We start from the raw sequence: 18,917 nt of genomic DNA, 5'->3' as shown, positions 1-18,917 counted from the left end.
AAATTAAAAGCCTATTACTTTGCCGTAAAATAATCTTTATATTGTCCCATTGATGTCCCAAATGGATGGATGTTATCCCGAAATTTTCCTCAGCTAAATTAAGGCAAATCTGAAATCGTTTTACTTGGGCGACACAACTCTAGAAATCTCTTTCTAAATGATCTTGGTAACTTGTCATCTAATATAAAGCCAGCAGCCAGAAACTTGCGAGTGATTTTTGATAGTGACCTGAGTTTTGAGGAACAGGTAAAGAGAGTTGTGCAGTCCTGCTTCCTTCAACTAAGAAATATATAAAAAATCAAGGTAATTCACGCTTTTATTTCATCCCGTTTAGACTCCTGCAACTGTCTCTGTACCTGCCTCAGTCAAATCTCTCTCTCACGTCTCCAGCTTGTTCAAATGCTGCAGCTAGGATTTAACATAAGTGGCGCCAAACGAGGAGAACGCATTATCCCAATCTTAGCACATCTGTACCGGTTACCAGTTAGATTTAGAACTGATTTTAAAATTTCACTGATTACATTTAAAGCACGGCAAGGTCTAGCTCCGAGTTATATTATACAGCCTATCCAGCCTGCGACCCTCAGATAGGGCCCTGTTTCTGTTCCCCAGTCTGGACTCAAGACTAAAGGTGACTGCGACTTCGGAACGACCTGCGTGAGGAGGTCAGGCAAGATAAAACAGTTCAATCACTTCTAAAAGATTTTGTCTGATCTCTATCCGTATCTCAATTCTATTTCCATTCTGTAATCGTGTATCTCATTTATTTATTACTGTGTTTTTAGGGGACAACTTGTATTGACTGGACATTCATGTGATCAGATTTTATGTAAATTGCTCTGTGTTTTTATTTGTATTTCAGTTTGATTTCTGTTGTTTCTGTGTATCTCTTTTATTACCTTTTATTTCTGTTTTTTATTTTAGTTTGCCTAGGAGACGAATTGCGTTTGCTGGACACTTGTGGTGCGCTCGCTTCCTGGCTGTGGATGCGGTGTGCTCGTGCTTCTGTGGCCGGCGTCCATGAGCGCACTGTGGACACTGTGGGCACTGTGGACACTGTGGGCACTGTGGACACTGTGGACACTGTGGACACTGTGGGCAGTGTGGGCACTGTGGATACTGTGGGCACACTGTGGACACTGTGGACACTGTGGGCAGTGTGGGCACTGTGGATACTGTGGGCACACTGTGGACACTGTGGACACTGTGGGCAGTGTGGGCACTGTGGATACTGTGGGCACACTGTGGACACTGTGGACACTGTGGGCAGTGTGGGCACTGTGGATACTGTGGGCACACTGTGGACACTGTGGACACTGTGGACACTGTGGACACTGTGGGCAGTGTGGGCACTGTGGATACTGTGGGCACTGTGGACACTGTGGGCACTGTGGACACTGTGGACACTGTGGGCAGTGTGGGCACTGTGGATACTGTGGGCACACTGTGGACACTGTGGACACTGTGGACACTGTGGGCACTGTGGACACTGTGGACACTGTGGACACTGTGGGCACACTGTGGGCACTGTGGACACTGTGGGCACTGTGGACACTGTGGGCACACTGTGGGCACTGTGGACACTGTGGACACTGTGGGCACTGTGGACACTGTGGGCACACTGTGGGCACTGTGGACACTGTGGACACTGTGGGCACTGTGGACACTGTGGGCACACTGTGGGCAGTGTGGGCACTGTGGACACTGTGGGCACACTGTGGACACTGTGGACACTGTGGGCACTGTGGACACTGTGGGCACACTGTGGACACTGTGGACACTGTGGGCACTGTGGACACTGTGGGCACACTGTGGGCACACTGTGGGCACTGTGGACACTGTGGACACTGTGGACACTGTGGACACTGTGGGCAGTGTGGGCACTGTGGATACTGTGGGCACACTGTGGGCACTGTGGACACTGTGGGCACTGTGGACACTGTGGGCACTGTGGTGTGTGTGGAAGTCCGCTATGGAGCTGCTGTACTTCTGCAGGTGTTGTGGCACTGCTGTTCGCTGGCGCACTTTATTTAACTGTGATAGTTTTTACATCACTGTCTTTTGCGTTTGTACATTGTTTCTATACGCAGTGCTATACGTATTGTCTTTATCATTAGCCTAATCTGTGCTTTAAATGCACATAAAACATGTGCTTTCAGTAATTATTGTTCAAATGAAAGTGTTGAGCACTGCGAACATTTTGAGCACTGGCCTTGTACTAGTTCTATAGTGCCTAATAAGCAATATATATACTAGGCGAAATACAAATAAATAGAAACCACTGGATGCAAGAGAGTAGCAGGCTGAATATGTCTTTGGAAGTATTTAGGAAGTTTGGATTTTGTGAGGCTCGCTATAAACTTCAGCCGTTATCTTTCAAATCACAGAAAAATGAGGAAACATTCTAACAACGTTATCCATATTCCTACAGTTTCAAACATCTGTTGGCTATTTCCCTTCCATTAGTCTAGCTTTTATTGTGCTTGCAACTTGCTGCAAGTGACTGTAGATGTCTTGATTTCACTTTCTGCAAACAAACAGCTTGGCGTTTAGTAACTTGTTTGTAAGGATACAAGGCTGCAATATACACTAACACACTTTGGTTGTTTGATTTTGCATATCAATGTTCTAATTTGACACAAAATTTCAACAAAAATGCAACTTTGGCCAGTTGGGGTCTTACATAGAAGTCTATGCCCTCATGTGTGTATTGATAAAAGTCACAACACAGACTGGCACTCGAACTGCTGACTTGCGCACTCAGACTTGTTTTTGAACTCAAATGACTTCAGACTTGACTCAGCCTCAGGATTGGCTTCTTGTAAATAATGGCACTGTTTGAATGAACAAAATCTTTGATTTGGTTTAATTTTTAACATCTGTCTTTTTGTTGCACTGGTGTGGACTGAAATGAGCGGTGTTTCCTCTAAGACGTGCACACCTGTGGTTACACAGGAGGCTTGGAGCGCTGACATCAACATAGGTGGATTTTTCAGATCTGAAGTTGTCGTTCATTGTGCAGCAAAGTGTGATGCTGAATGCAGTTAAAAGGACTGTTTAAGAAGGAAATCTGCCTGTGAAATTGATCTTGTCTTTCTTTCAGCACTTGCTATTATTCAACCAGGTAACAGTGATTTTTGATACACATGAGAGGGCGAGAGCAAATTTGAATGGATAAATGAGCATGCCGCCGGTGACCTTTATGTGCAATCCACATACTAGAGCGTTAAATCTTCATTCCTGCATTATTGTCAGTCATTTCTTATTTTAGGTTGCTCAGATCAATCCAATTGTAGAAGGAAATTTGCACTTTCTACCAAAGCAAGTATTTCCAAGACAATAGATGCTTATTGCTATTTCATACAAGGAAAATGTAAAGGGCAAAATAATAAGCTAGGCAGCGAAACAAGAAGGGCAACAACAAATCTATTGGTATAAAAAGAACTGACATTTTCTCCACACACGCATTTTTCATTGTTGGCACAAAACAATCAGTCAAACAATACATGTGATCTTATTAAAGGAAATCTATGCAAAGTTTCCAAATATGGTCCTGATGTTATGTGAACAAAGGCTATAAGTCCTGCTTAAAATTAAAGCAATATTCCACTTAGTTTTAACATGGGAGTTATTCGGCTCTTGACCGCCATGAAAACCAGAATATAATCTAATCACCAAGATTGGATGCAGCTGCAGCAGTTTGTAGAGTTCAGTTACTTCCCATTCATTTGAATGAGGCCATAACATTTCACACGTTGGTGAACAGATTCAACAACAGATCCCACTACACTAGGCCTTACTTTTTAGAATGTCATTTCGCCAAATAGCATTTTTATTGATAGACAAGAACATAGTTCCTGTTTGGGAGACCGGATCTACTTTTATTTTCAAATACTAATTTTAGTGTGAACCAAGAATAATAATGCTAAATGAGGACAGACCCAGGACTGCTTTGTTGTCTTAAAAGCGAGATCTGTTGTTGAATGAACTCTACAAACTCGTCCAGCTGCATCCGATCTTGGTGATTAGTTCATATTCTCGAATAACCCCCAAAACTAAGTGGAATATTGCTTTGAGGGCTACACAAAATATTCTGTATGTATGTGATAGGTTAATTTATTACGTCTGTATATAGCCACATAATGTGGGAATACTGATCAGCTGCATAAAGGTGTCTCTTAAATAGAGCCTACAGTATATGAATAGACCTGTAGAAGTGTTTTATTTTCAAGGAAAGGCTTTATTTAACTAATGCCTTACATACTACTAGCATCAAGATAATCAGATTGGGTAGATGGGAATTCCTTAGAGGTGTTATTGTGTTGTGTAGAATTTAGTTGAATATTACAGTAAAAATGAATGGATAGCAAAGAGTGACTAGCTTGAAAACAGCTCCATATAAAGTGAATGCAGGGTGGCTAACCAACCTTGTGATGAATAATCCAATAAAAGCCGTAGTTACCTCTGCCAAGGAGGTTATGTTTTCACCTCTGTGTGTCTGCCAGCAGGATATCTCAAAAACCTATGAGCAGGTTTCCATGAAATTTGGTGGACAGCGATGCCTTTGGCCAAGGAAGAATTGATTATATAGTGGTGGTGAGCCAGATCTAGGATTTCTGCCATTCAACAATAAGACTTTTTAGCCATAACTTTAAAACTAGCACAGCTTGATTCCAAATCCCGAGGGTATGCTTGTAGGATCAAGAAATCAATTTAACTTAAGAATTAAATGACATTAATATCATAGCTGCAAAAAGTTATAAAGTAAAAGTAGAAGTGATAATATTTGTGCTTACTTTCCTCCATTACCAGGTGTGGCCAAGAGCATTTTTCTATAAAAAAATGGGTTCAAAGAAAGGGGCACAACATTCAAATTCCTGACAGTGAAGAGAAGTGAAGTGAAGATTCCTCAATTTGCATTACACTCCCCGAAATACGGAGACTTGAGTATCAATGGGACACTGCGCATTTAACTCAAAATTACTTCAGAACTTAGGGTAGGGCAAATTGGATTCCACAGTTGGTACAGTATTTATGAGTATTTTATTCATATATCATTTCACAGAACTGATAATGAATTTGCCCTGTCATCTGATGACATGTATTTCCATTTCCAATTCCATTTGAGAAGACTGAATGCAGACGTGCAGATGTGGTTCATCCAGGTTACTTGATATTTTCAATGCTCTGCCTGCAAAATGAGACTGCTATCATGGTTTGGAAAAATTAACAGCCCTGTTCAGGTTCTATTTGGGGACGTAATTAACATTCCAGGGGTAATACGGAATTCAAATGTTCAAAATGAAAACCTTGAAGCAGTTCTTCACCATCCTTTTCCATCTTGAACGGATGGCAAATTCAACCGATGCATTATTAGATGGTAATCAAAGTTTCAGAGATTTCAAGAGTCTTTCAGGTCTCCTCAGACCTTCCGACTAAGGATTGAGCCTAATAATGCACCTTAGTACAAGATATTATGATACAAAGGTTATGATTTCACTGATACATAATTTAATTGCAATACTGCAATTCTTTTTTGGAATTAACAAAACAGAAACTCTATAGGACTTAATAATAAAAATAAGTCAAATTAGTTAAATTATACTTTTCTTTCAATATATTATGACCTAGCTTTGAAATATTTTGAGAAAAAAAATGCTGGGATAATAAGACACAAATGTATCATTTTTCCTCTCCACTACTACAAATGATTGTCATAAATCTTCCTGTGAGATGCAGCAAGTGAATTACACGTCTGTGATGAGGACTTGAGTGAAAGAAGACTCTTTTTAGCCACAACTAGAAAAGGTGTGCCTTTTTACTGACAATCACAGCATTACATCGCATTTTCCCCCCATGGGCTTGTCAGTGACTGGTGGCAAAATTACCAGCATTTCTGCTGCTTTAATTCACATGTCTCATGTCAGCATTGTGCTTCTCAGTACAATTTTCACCATTAACAGAATGAGAAAATGGAAGAGAGCGAAAATTGAACACAAGACTAAAATTAGTCCACCACATGTCAATCTTTACGGCCTAATATGACGAACAGGTCTGGGTGACAGTAAGGAGAAGTGAATGGAATAGGTCTAAATTGCATGGCCGCTCAGTCAGGGGCTTGATTATCAGTAACATCCCCTATTGTGCTGATGCTGCAATTGAAGAGAGTAGGCTAGGATGTGCAGTATGGGAGAGAATCAAGTATTTGGTCTTGGGAGACCATTAATAGTTCCTTTAAGGCTTCACTTTCTCTTTAGCGTGCTTTGGTCATACAGCGCACAGTGTTTATGATAGTTCGTACTGCACACCATCTACAGACAGCAGAACAGGGCATAACATGAGGGAGTGAGCTACAAACAGCAGCAATAAACTACAAGAATAATAAAAAAAAAAGCAAATTCTAGTGTATTTATGCAGTTATATATAAATGTTTGGTACATTAAACCAGCATACCTCCAAGAGTCATTCCAGCTTCAAAACACTTCTTCAGCCGACATGAAGGGCAGTTCTTCCTCCGTAGCTTATCAATGGTGCAGTCGTTTCTGCTTGCACACAGGTATTTCTGCTTGCCTAGACAGACAGGGACACCGTGTGTTAATCATCACTATAACTAAATAATCTATTGAGTGATGGAAAATTTGTGTTGCTAAAAAACACTGGATATTGCCTGACATTCAACAAACAGAAACTGCTCATATTATTGCAATTGAAACAAAAGATGAGCTAGAGTTTGAAATTAGTAAGGGAAAAATTGTATTCTATTTAATTTATTTTAAAAAAAGCCATTTCTTTGACCCTTCTGTAAACTCCTGAGGGATTTAAATAAAGAAATCAAACCAGTAATTTCGGTTCTTGTGGTAAGTTGAATTGTTTTGTAAATTCATTGCAGTATGAGACACAAGTGTAGCAAATCTGGTTCATTAAAACCGATTTTTTTTTTTAGTATATCATTTATGAGTATGTATGTACAGCATTTTGAAGGATAGTGCTTGCTGGTGTAAATAATCTTTCTTTCTCAACTCAACTCTCATAACTCAAAATGCAAGCCCATTTTGTTCCGATGTACGCTGCACAATGCAAACATCAATAAACCAATTACACCTCGAAAATGCATTTGAAGCAATTTAGCTGTCAAATACTGGCAATCCTTGTATCAATACCTCAGTCAATCAATTTCAGAGAGGAAAAACATTCTTGAATCCAAACAGATATGAATGTAAACAAAGCCACCAATGGGGCAACATTAGTTCAAAAGGGGGCGCCAAACTCAAATGCCACATTAGGCCTTTTTACCTTCTGCAGCTCTCTTGAAGAAAACTTTGCAGCTGCCGCAGGTGAGCGCACCGTAATGACAGCCGGACGCCTCGTCTGCACAGATCAGACAGGTCCTCTGTGGTGGAAAGAAGAACTCCATGGGGAACATGTGGTCTCTGCCTCCCTCGAACCTACAGACAAACACATTATAACATTCATGAAATGTGTGGACCTATAGAAATTAAAGGACAAGCTCCTGTATGAATGTTATCTACAACTGCATAGCTGTCTGCTGCAAATTCATGCTGAAATTCATGTTCTTCCTTCTATACAGAGTGGCCGTTTGTCTGTTTTGATTTTTCTGTCAGACCAGAAATAAATGAAACATTAATGACATTCAGGGATGAAGAGTTGTGATGATGATGAAGATGATGAGGATGATGTTGGTGCTGATGATGATGTTGTTGCTGATATTTTATTGATGACTTGTATCTTGCTGCCATCAATTACAGTATAGCTGGTAACTTTAGTACTGTACTTTTTTTTTAATATTATTACTTTATTATATTATTCTAATTACAACTTGTTAATGTACACTTAGTTTGGATGTATCCACTGGGTCACTGCACAGTATTTTTATTACTGTAGGATTTCACTAGTTTCCTATTTTTGTAGTCTGTGTTGCCTTATTGTCTTGTATTGTTGTTGCCATGCAGCAAGACCAATTGCCCATTTAGGACAAATAAATTTGAAACCTGAACCTTAAACCTTGGCATCACATATTATGGTTGAAGTCCATGGTTGCTTTTAACCTGTTGAATACTTTTCAAAACATAGCCATAAAACTGTTGCTCAGATTGAGTTTCAACATTATGACAGTGGTATCACCTAAACAAAATGTGCCCATAGTGCAGCCTGACACCCATACAGCCTCGCAGCGTCTGGCTAAGAATCCTGAATGCTTTCCAGCCAGAGGAAGTCAAAGAGAGCAACGACTCAGGATAGTGTGGGAAAGATGTGGGCGCCAACGCCAGCACCAAGGGGGGCATGACGGGCACCTAACCTCAGCCTTGAACACAGAGAGATTGGAAAATGCAGACATAACGATACTTCACTGACGTGCAACTTAAGATGTCAAGGTTCTGTGCAAGAGAGACAAGGACAAAGCTCAGCTGGAGCACATCCATTGTGTCTCTGCTGATTTTAGGTGAGAATGGAGAATATACATTAACTAGAACTGCTGGGTATTACCAGGGAACTCAAACCAAGAGGCACAGACAAAATGAAATTTAAGCACACTATCCTTTTTGCATCCAGTATCTATCAAAGCATCTATCTATACAGTATTGCATTATATAAAAAGATGCAGACTATTTTTAACTCGATTTTATAGGAGCTAGTATATTATAGGAATTAACATCAGTTCACTGCAGTACTGAATGATCATCTAACTGTTGTGATTAAACTCGCAACACTAATGAGTGCTGCAGCCAGTCCAGTGTTGGAGGTGGGAGTGATCAGAGAGCGGGGAAGAGTCTCAGACAACACGGGAACCACAGTGCTATTTACACAAGGAAAGTTGTGGGGATGAAATACCACAGTGACGGATAATTCTTGTGTTGTCTGGGATCCATCATCCATAGTAAATCTGAAAAACATGCCTGACCAAAATAGTACGCAAAGGCACTGAGTAAACAAAATAACACAGGCAATTGGTAATAATCCCAAGTAACTGATACAAAAAAAATACACTTTGGACTTTGGTTACATTGCAGTGGTTGCAGTTTAGAAACATTAACTATTCAAGTGTTCTTTTCCAAAAAGGGTTTTCTACTAGATACTGTACAGTTTGTATAGTACATTTATTTTACTTTTTAAATGTCATATAGACTGTTTCACAATAACAGTCTGTGAGGACCTGAATACAAATATGATTTTTTCTTTTTTATATTGCCCATAATATGTGGTTAAAACATACATTTTAATATAAATGTTTGATTTAAACTCTAATCCTGAAGTCATGTTTGAATGATCAGATATCAATATGTTTTTGTGGAGATTAGTTGAACTGTGTAAATATTTTTGCAAAACCTTGAACCATATTCATGTACACACAGCCTTAGAGTGTCCAGAATTGTCCATAGGAATCAATGTCTTCACAAACAAATGCCAGTCAAAGACAAAATCAAACATTTATTTTGCTGTCTTTCTCAGAATTGCAAACTTCCAAAACACATGAAGCTCACACACACAATCAATGAACCTATATGAATAGCAACACTTTCTTTCTGAACATGTAATTCATATTATTCTGAACAAAAAAACCTCCTAACTCGGATATGAAACAAACATTTGGTTTTTGGGATATTCATATATCATTAAGCTTTTCAATGCCAAATTACAGAAAAAAACGTCTCATTATTCTAATGTATTCCTATTGGAAAGTATTAAAGTCAGCAAAATCCCAAATTTTTTTCAAGTCAATGTCCCTGTCCAAAAAAGCCCCTCAATTTACCAGAAGATTGGTAGTAATTCGACCTCTGTATGTCCAGTATTTAGTGTGCTACAGTGAATAGGCAAATATTTTTGAGATAATGCTAAGTGGGCCCAGTGCCACGAGGGTGCATTAGGTCTGTTGTACCCTGGATAAAATTAATGCACTCCATTCAGTTTTAAGTCCCCAGTTTTCCCATCCCTGCTCAGGGTTGCTTGAGCATGTTCCAAGTTGTTTGATTTAAATTGGTTTGGCTAATTTCACAGCGTCTGGATTAGTATTAACGCAAATGTATCATATGATAGATTAATCTGCTTCAATGACCAATTTGGCTTGAAGTTAGCGAGGCTTGCGGCTTGCAAGTCAGCCTGGAACCAGTGTCAAGTTGTTACCCACCTGACAAGTGCAACCAATTGTTCAAAGGGCAGATAACTGCAGACAAGGAAATTAGATGATAAGAAAAGATAAGAAAAGAAGTGACTATACCTCAAATACCTGTCTTTTTACTTTATTCTAAGCTAAAAAGATGAGATGAAAACGTTTTATGCAGAGCAGAGTGGTTTGAGGGCCAGTTATAGTGCAATTATGCCAGATTTATATCCAACACTCCCTCAGGCTAAAAAACTGTTAAAATGCGCACAGGTGCTGACTGCAGAGGCACACTGAGCATGATTCTATTGATGAAAAATGTGTGGCATCAGTGGTTTTCTTCCACAACTGGGTTTGATGCTAGGCTAGCCTGTACCACCTAATAAACATTCATGGTGTCATCAAGCTCTGTAGTGAACTAAATAGATACTCCACATGCAGAGGTGAAACTGCTATCAATCGCACAATATTTTTCGGATATCTATAAAAGTACTCCGAAGGTCATTTCACCTGTTTGAAATTAACAATAAAAAGAGTCAAGAAAACGCCTGAACACAAGTGTAGCCTGTACCCAAGTTATGAATACAACCCTGGTTCTCTGAAGGGAGGGAAGGCACAACAACAGTGGTTTTCAATCCTGGTCCTGACCCAGAATCCTGCTGGTTTTCTATCTTACCAGATAATTCATTGCAGTTAATTGTATTCACCTGGTGTCCCAGGTGTAAATCAGTCCCTGGTTAGATGATCCATACTATAGCAGTGGTTCTCAACTCTGGTCCTCGGGACCCCAAGTACTGCTGGTTTTCATTCAAACCATGTAATAGGGACTGGGAGACATGGGACACCAGATGAATGCAATTAACTATTTGGTAGGATAGAAAACCAGCAGAAGTCTAGGCCCCGAGGGCCAGAGTACAGACAGAGTACATCCACACAGGAGCACAGGCGCACCCACAGACTCCGCCAGCACTGATGAACACACAGAACCAAACTCTTATTGAGGTGCTCCATCCTGAGGACCTAAGAATGTATTTAGTGAACTCTGACTGCCTGCAACACACACCTCCTACACCAATATGCCCATGGTTTTTGTAGAGTGGGGTCAAACAGTACCAGGCAGCTCAACACTCTGTGTTACAGGCTTTTTTAATGGCCTTTACAATACCCAGTGCTTAGCCATTGCTTAAATAACAATATACCCTTTGATGGGTTGTCAAGCATAAGTGTGCACAAGCCATGGAACATGTTCCTCTGACATGAATGGAGGTAAAGATCAGACGGAGGTAGAGATCAAAGGCCAGCACTTTGTGGGACAATCTAGGCACTATGGGTGTAGATGCCAAGTTTGGATGTTAAGTCACTTTAGACTGCATCAGCCTTGATCCAGGAGGGGTGTAAAAACAGTGAATGGAGGTAGATAACTCTATTGGCTGATGGTGGGGCCAAAAGAAGAATGGTTTTATAAGACAGCATATCCAAACCCAAAGAATCCAGAGGTTTATAATGTGAAGCTACATGTAGCACCAATGCCAATTCCCACTATGAAACGTCTCCCTTATTTTGGAAGGCATGTAAGCATTAAACCCCCGAGTCAACACTTTATAGAAGCACTATTGGCAGTGAGTACAGTTTTGAGTCTTCTTGGATACATCTGTATCAGCTTGGCACATCTGGATTGTGGGATTTTCAACCATTCTAACAGATTTGCTCAAACTCAAGCCTGATTTATAGTTCTGTGTCGACGCCACCACAAGCTGTAGCTTACATGCACCTCCCCAAAAATGTAACTGCGAGTAGGGCGACACAAGAACTGATTGGCCCAAATACGTTCATTTGTAGGACACCTCATCCCCAAATTATAAAGATTACCAGATGTCACTGAATTTGTGGCGAGAAATATCCCAGAAAATGGGCTTCAGAGAATGAAAACACAACTACTTCTGTTGTTATTACTTCTGTGCTAACGAAGCAGGACACTGCCATCTAGTGTTTCGGTGTCTACGCACAGAATCACCAGCGCAGAACTATAAATGCTCGCATCGCTGTAGACACCTACAGTGTAGCAACGCGGACACTTCGACACAGAACCATAAATCAGCCTTCAGACAAGTTGAATGATCACGTCTGTGATCAGCTATCGTTAAATCATTCCACAAATTTTCCATGAGATTGAAGCCTGGGCTTTGGCTGGGCCACTCATTGACTTTCACACTCTTCTTCTGAAGCCATTCCAGTGATGATTTGGCTGTATGCCTCGGGTGTTGTCTTACTGAAACACAAGCCCTCATCAAGCTCTTTGGCACTCATAAGAAATTGCCTGTTTTTGGCTCCATTCATTGTTCCTCTATCCCTACACAGCCTGATGCTGCACCACCATGCTTCATGGTAGCGATGCTGTTACATGGATGATGAGCAGTGACTGGGGAGAAGCAAGCTGGATCTCCCCAGTCCTCCAAGACCATTATGCACAACAGAGTGAGAACAGAAACAACAAGTGGAGGAACTTGAGGAAGTAATCACCTCTGACATTTCCTCAAAGTAAAAGTACCCATGGGACAGAACTGCGCCACCATGTGTATCCCGACCGGCCGATGGATGGACTCCCGCCAGAGCTTTCTCTCCTGAGCCTCTGCTGCTCTATTTCCCACTGTTCTTTCCAACTGGCTGAGTAAATAAAAAATGCTAAAGGTGAGTGTACTGCATGGGTAAACACACTGTTTTTAGTCTCCGCCCAGTACACAATTTTGAAAGATGCGAAAAAGTGAAGCAAGAGCGAACAGGGCGGTCTGTCTGTGGTAACGGATCGCCCATCGCTACTTGGGGGCGGTAACAATTTTCTGATCGCAAAGCATTTTGACGCTGCCAAAGATGAAATACCTGCCTTGACATCACTGATTGGGATGTGGCCAGATGTGCAACACGCTTTAAAGTTCATAGAGAGCAATTTTCTGGCCCTAGAAGTGGATGGAGAACTTTGAAAGATGTTGAAATGAAGTACAGGATTAATGCTATTCACTGTATAGAAGCCATATAACCATGTTTACAACTCAAGAAAAGTGATTTAGTGCTGATTTGCTCATTAAAAAACCTTTTTTTTGCTGAATATTGCAATTGTAATACTTTTTTTTTTCAGCGTTTGTAAAATGTTGAAAAAGAGAATGATTTGCCAATGCTCGGGTCTGGTCAGTTTGAATAATATAATTTTTTTTTTCTGACATGCAACTTGATTTGTAGGCCAGGGATCCTGCACAGCACCAGACTGTCTTGTTTGGAAAGCTGCCTGGAACACCTTCTTCTCTAAGAAAAGAAAAGACGTCTCGTCCAAATTGCAGTGGTTAGTATTGTTATTTCAATGTTTTTCTCTTAACTGTGCAGTCCTACAATGATACCACTGCTATGAGGGAGGTGAAGAGACGTAGAAGATAATGTGTTGTGCAGCTTGAACATCAATAAGCATGGAGTTTAAATTCTATGATGAGACGGACACACTTGATTGGCTATCAAATCCAATTCCATCCCAAGGAAAGACCCACTAGGGACGAGGTAACTTTAGGTGGGACACTATCAACGAGTGCTTTCCACTTTGCTAGTAGAATGGGGTTATCTTAAAAACCCACTGTCCTTACAGCCAGCTGTGTAAGTATTTTCAACTTGAAACATCTCAAGTGCATGTGGAGAACGCTGAGGTTTAGTACAGAATGACAGCATTTGTCTAATCTTCAACAGTACAAAAAAAATGTCTGTAAAATCCACTTTCCATGGCTCTCACAGCCTGTTTCTCTTACAGCTACCTTATTTTGTCTCTCAAGACAGGTCTTAGAATTTCCTGTACAGTTGGCGTTTTGACGCCATTGAAATGTGGACAGGACATTACAATTTCAGAGCAATTGCAACTGCTATTTGCATTGCCTCTTGTGAGAGAAGTGCACTGTTTGCCAACAGGCCAGGCACGGTTAAGGCCCTGGGTCTTCTCAGTGCAGATAGATGAAGTCCACTGTTGAGGCAGGGGCCTTGGGTAGGTTGGACAGGCTGCTATCCCTCCATAGGTGCTGTTGGACGATGGGAGGAAGAGCAGCTCCTTGGGTGGGATTTTGCAGCTGGTTTCACTGAGTCCTGCGTCTTCCTAGGTATCATGCCTGGCTTGGATGGAGTGTAGTCAGTGCGCTGACTGCTTGACGAATCTCACTGGCTTCCACATGGGGCCTTGCTGCGGTCAGCCAACATGTCCACCTGGTGCGCCAGAGGCACTGTGGCCAAACTCAGGCTCGTTGCAAAGTATCGCCCCTGTGGTGCTGTGTCAAGCTAAATGAGCATCCTTGTTTAAAGACAGTGAGGGAGGGAGACCACGGAAGTAGGCGTGGGTGACTACACAAAATCAGAAAACCATGAGTGGTTTCCAGGAACCCAGTGAAAAGGTTTCTGGGGAAACCTTTGGAACGATTATTCAAATTGTGGAGCAACATTAGATACAATAGAAGTTTTACACACCTGAATGTTCCAAAGACAGGTGAGGACTGAAAGTGGACAACTGGAAGGAAGAAGCTCCCGCACTCTGTCCACTTCACTTTTAAAATTAAAATAGGTTTTATTGGGAACAACATTTTGGTACAAAGACCTTCATCAGGTTATCCCAACACTTACAGTATAGCAACACTTATGAAAATGTCAAGGAACGATTAAAGCTAACCCCATTAAAAATAATCAAGAAATCAAGTATTTTGCAGTTATTTCATGTATTCTGTGTATTATTCTCTGATTCAGTATTCAGTACTCTTCATTAAATTAATTTGTGAATTCATTGATAATGTTTACCTGCTGTAAAACTATATTTACTATATTTACTACTTGCGCACAAAGCCATATGTCTGAAGAAAAAGAAGAAGATGAGATTTCATTCCTTCTTTTTTTTTCATTGGATGCATTCACAAGTAGTTGAATAAGATGTGTGAATGTGCAGGTTGTACAAGTTCACAAGTTCAACAGTCACCCTTCCTCCATAACGTCAAATGGATAAGCTCAAATGGATGTTAATTGCAGGTGTCAAGTGACAAATCACTGAAAACAGAATTTGTTGGTTGCTGAAGGAAGGCAAACAAGCAAAATAAAAATATTGTGCAGCACACTGAAAATGACATGTACCAAAGCCTTAAGGAGGCGTTGATCATTTTTTCCTCACTCTTACCATTTCTTTCTTCCTGAGAAAGATATGAGAAACACATACACTACATAAAAAGATGGATCCTGAAAAAAACCCCATTTGTTTTGCTTTTGTTGCTGACCAAAACATTAAAATTATGGTACTTATGCAAAATATATATTTTTTTACCTTACAGGTCTTATAGTTTGACATTTTTAGAGCATAGAGGTTTATGAAACATAGTTTTCTGTATAATAGGAATTTGCTCAAATATTTACGGAGCATGTAAGCGAAAAAAGCTTTCCAAACCAATGCTACTGCTTCTTTACTGCAATCTAAAGGAAGCTTAGCTAACAATTTAGTCAAAATTTAAAATCAATCAGCAAAAACTTATCTTTAGACAATTTCACTGTAGGGATGCAAACATAGATATTCATTCAAGCGTATTCCTGGGAAGTCTGTTTAAAACTTAAAAAAAAACCCAATTTATTTGTAATAAGTCTGTTTCAAACGGTGCCTCTCTTCCAACAGTTTTCTGAGCTAAAATATTTTTTCTATCCACTAATATAATTCTGATAAATTCTGAAAACACTGTTCCATCACTGCAAAGGAAACATTTATTTTTTATAGCTCTGTCAATGGCAAAGCTGTCCAGTCTATGATTTACGGCAGGTAAAAGTCCTTTATGATATGTGCTTTCCTCATTGAAAGCTTGTGAGTGCATTGCATGTCAGAAGTCAAAACAAATATGGGAACTAAGAAAGTTGGCTGCATATTATAGGTATAGGTAATTATGTTTCTGTGACGAAACATATTTTGTTATATTGGAGTGTTACAGTAAAGTTTGATGCTTTTACTGATAAAATATGCCAAGTGGGTTTTCAATCTAAACTAGGCTAATATATGAGCAAGGACCATATGTGTGAAGGAGATGATGGACTCATGGTGCTGTTGTCTCTTGTGGGCAGATTTCAGCAGATTTGAGACACTTGTTGCAATAAATTCTGCTCACAAATGTTAAAGTTTAGTTGTAATACTTACTCAATATGTCAAAGAGCAAACTGTTTTATCTGTTCCCTAATGATTCTTTCAGTTGTATCTTTAAATGATACTGAGGATAATGTTTTCAACAGCATGTATTTTGAGAATAGATAAAGAGCTACAGTGTGTAGAAGTTTACATTTTTACTTGCAACATCCTTGGGTCTGTATTCATCAGGTATCTCACTGTTATAAGCATAATGTAGGTATTAATCCTAAATAATGACGATTGATTGGCATGATGTAAAAAGTCCTTAATAATAGGCAACCTGTGGCTGTAGAGCTATAATGCGCACGTTCATTCACAAGAACCATGCCAAAATCTATACAATGCAAATGTCAGCCAAAAGGTTTCAACTATTGTAATAACAATAGTAATAATAATAATAATAATAATAATAATAATAATAATAAGAAGAAGAAGAAGAAGAAGAAGAAGAAAAGAAAAAGAAGAAAAGGTAGAAGGAGACGAATCTATGAAATCTGAAGTTACATTAAGCTGTAAAATCAAAGGAACAAATAAATCACCGCAGTAAAGATTTAATTCTCAGTTGTGACAGCTTACCTGGCGTCGTTGTAGGAGACATCCAGCCAGTCGCCCACTTCATTCTTCACATAGTTGGAGCTGGGATAGGGCGGCCTGCCCAGCATCCCGCCGTGGTACCACTGCTCCGGACCCGGCCTCTCCCGGTGCATGACGCTTCTCTCATACGGATTGCATATGAACGTGGTGTTTGCTCCCGTGCTGTGTGTGTTTACGCACTGCCTCGAGCCCCCAAACGGAGTGCTGCCGTTTTCATTATAAGGGTAATTGGTGCCCCATACTGTCCCGGCAGATTCACTGCTAATGGCCTCCGACTTTATTTTGACGCTATACTGTTCTTGCAGGTAGTCAACATACTTGTTCTCCATTGCTTCGCCAGTGTCTCTCGCTTGACCAGCGGGTTTGTAAACATGAGACGGTCTCTCTGTGGCAGTCGGGCCGAAGTGTGCCAAGTTGTCTGGCACTAATGGGCCGTAAGGGCAATAGGTAGGACGCGCCGTGTCCAGATGATCTATCTCTTTTGAACGTATGTCATCAGCCTCACTGAGCCTGAAGTCTTGCTCGTCCGCAGATGTCCGAGTGGAGATGAGGTGGTGCAGAGCCGAAGCATCCTCTGAACTTTTGAACATTTCCACCAGTTGCTTGCTGCCGTGCAGAGCCCGGTCATTTCTGTCGGGGCACTTGGACTCAGAGGCAGCCGCCGGGGCTCCGGGACAGCTGAGAGGGGCCACTCCGAAGAAATAGTCTGCCCGCATCTGGTTGTGTCCAACACACGGAGGGAGAGCGGGGTCCAGGTCGCTCATGTCAGTGGGCTCCATGGCCAGTCCCAGCGACACGGACACGGCTTTGCACAGCTCCCTGGCTGTTTCTGAGATGGTGGCGCAGGCGGAATAGGAGCAGCTGCTCGCCACACGGCCGTCAGCGTTTAACTCCCCTTGGTGATGAGGCGCAGCTGGCTGACAGCGATGCTTTTCCATGTTGCAGGCTTGCGGGTTAGTGTGTCCTGATCCGTACATGTTTGCGTCTGCATTGTAGGATACGCTCACCTCGCCGTTTCTGTTTCCCGTTGAGTTTTTGGTAAAATGAACACGACTTTCCTCAGTTTGCAGCGCTCTGGAGACGCTTAGTACTTGTACGACGTCGCCTTCCCTCATTTTTTCCCCTCCTGTCCATATTTTGGTACGAGATAAGTGTCGATTAGTTTGGCTCATTTCCCAGGGGGTGTTTGTTCGGGGATCAGGAAACTAGACTTTGAACGAGAAAAGTCTATACAGCTCCCAGCAGTTGTCGTTGTTACTCCTCAGCCCAACTCTCACGTTGTGGAAAACGTTTTGGTAAAGGTCCTCGTAAAACTGTACAGGAGTCTCAAACTCCTCCTAATCCAACTGTGATCTCCACAGAGCAGAGGCGCTCAAGTTAGAGAGCTTGGGCAAAAACTGAATTCGTGGAAGTTTAACTTTGAGTCAGTAATGTAAAACACCGCACTTGATCCCTTACTAAAATAAACGATAACTTGGACTATTTCAACCTACATTTTAAAATAGGCTTAGATAAAATATTTCACTGGAATTTGTGTGATCTTATTAATTTACACTAAAAACCGCAACTGCCACCTGTTGTGTGTTATTCCTCGCGGTCAGTTGAATAGTTAGCCTATTTACTGTGATCATTTATCAGAGTCTCAGTTGAATATTTATCCACTGTGATCCTTTATCAAAGTCCAAAATATTCTTCGAGAGTGCGCAAACGCGCGGTTTGTTTGAGGATCCACCTCTCATTTGGTGCGTTATGAGAAAGCAGAGGGTCACTTCCTCTGGGGTAGTAAGTCTATTTTTAAGCCCACTGACCACTCGAATATTCTCAGACACTATCAGTCGTTGCTGCTTTAATGTATCATAGTATGAACTGGAAAAAAAGGTTAACATTTTCGAGAGGTGCGCTTCCAAATCCTCCAGCGCTCCTGAGTTTATCATGCTGAGTGTTAAATGTCACCGTGTGTGGAGTAAAGCCAGTTCAGAAAGTTCAGATATAGACCTGATGAGTGACACAGTAGCCTGATAGAGTAGACATCGATATAGG

General features: G+C 41.0%; 1 protein-coding gene across 2 annotated transcripts in view; it reads right to left on the bottom strand.

Moving 5' to 3' along the window:
• The window catches only part of LOC139931814 (androgen receptor-like), a 32,272-nt gene extending 14,223 nt beyond the window's left edge, over window positions 1–18,049 (bottom strand). Inside the window, exons 1-3 of one of the 2 annotated variants that reach the window (XM_071925415.2) lie at window positions 16,860–18,049; window positions 7,294–7,445; window positions 6,454–6,597 (exon numbers count right to left, since the gene is read on the bottom strand). In XM_071925415.2, coding sequence (XP_071781516.2) covers window positions 6,454–6,597; window positions 7,294–7,445; window positions 16,860–18,049 — 1,486 coding nt within the window. The remainder of the gene's footprint in view (window positions 1–6,453; window positions 6,598–7,293; window positions 7,446–16,859) is intronic. The other variant, XM_071925416.2, reaches the window with a different exon arrangement.
• Window positions 18,050–18,917: the final 868 nt, after the last annotated feature.

The sequence above is a fragment of the Centroberyx gerrardi genome, chromosome 11 (assembly GCF_048128805.1).
Source record: "Centroberyx gerrardi isolate f3 chromosome 11, fCenGer3.hap1.cur.20231027, whole genome shotgun sequence".
NCBI classification, from domain to species: Eukaryota; Metazoa; Chordata; class Actinopteri; order Beryciformes; family Berycidae; genus Centroberyx; species Centroberyx gerrardi.
Note: the sequence above shows the minus strand (reverse complement) of the source record. Positions and strands in the feature narration are given on the sequence as shown.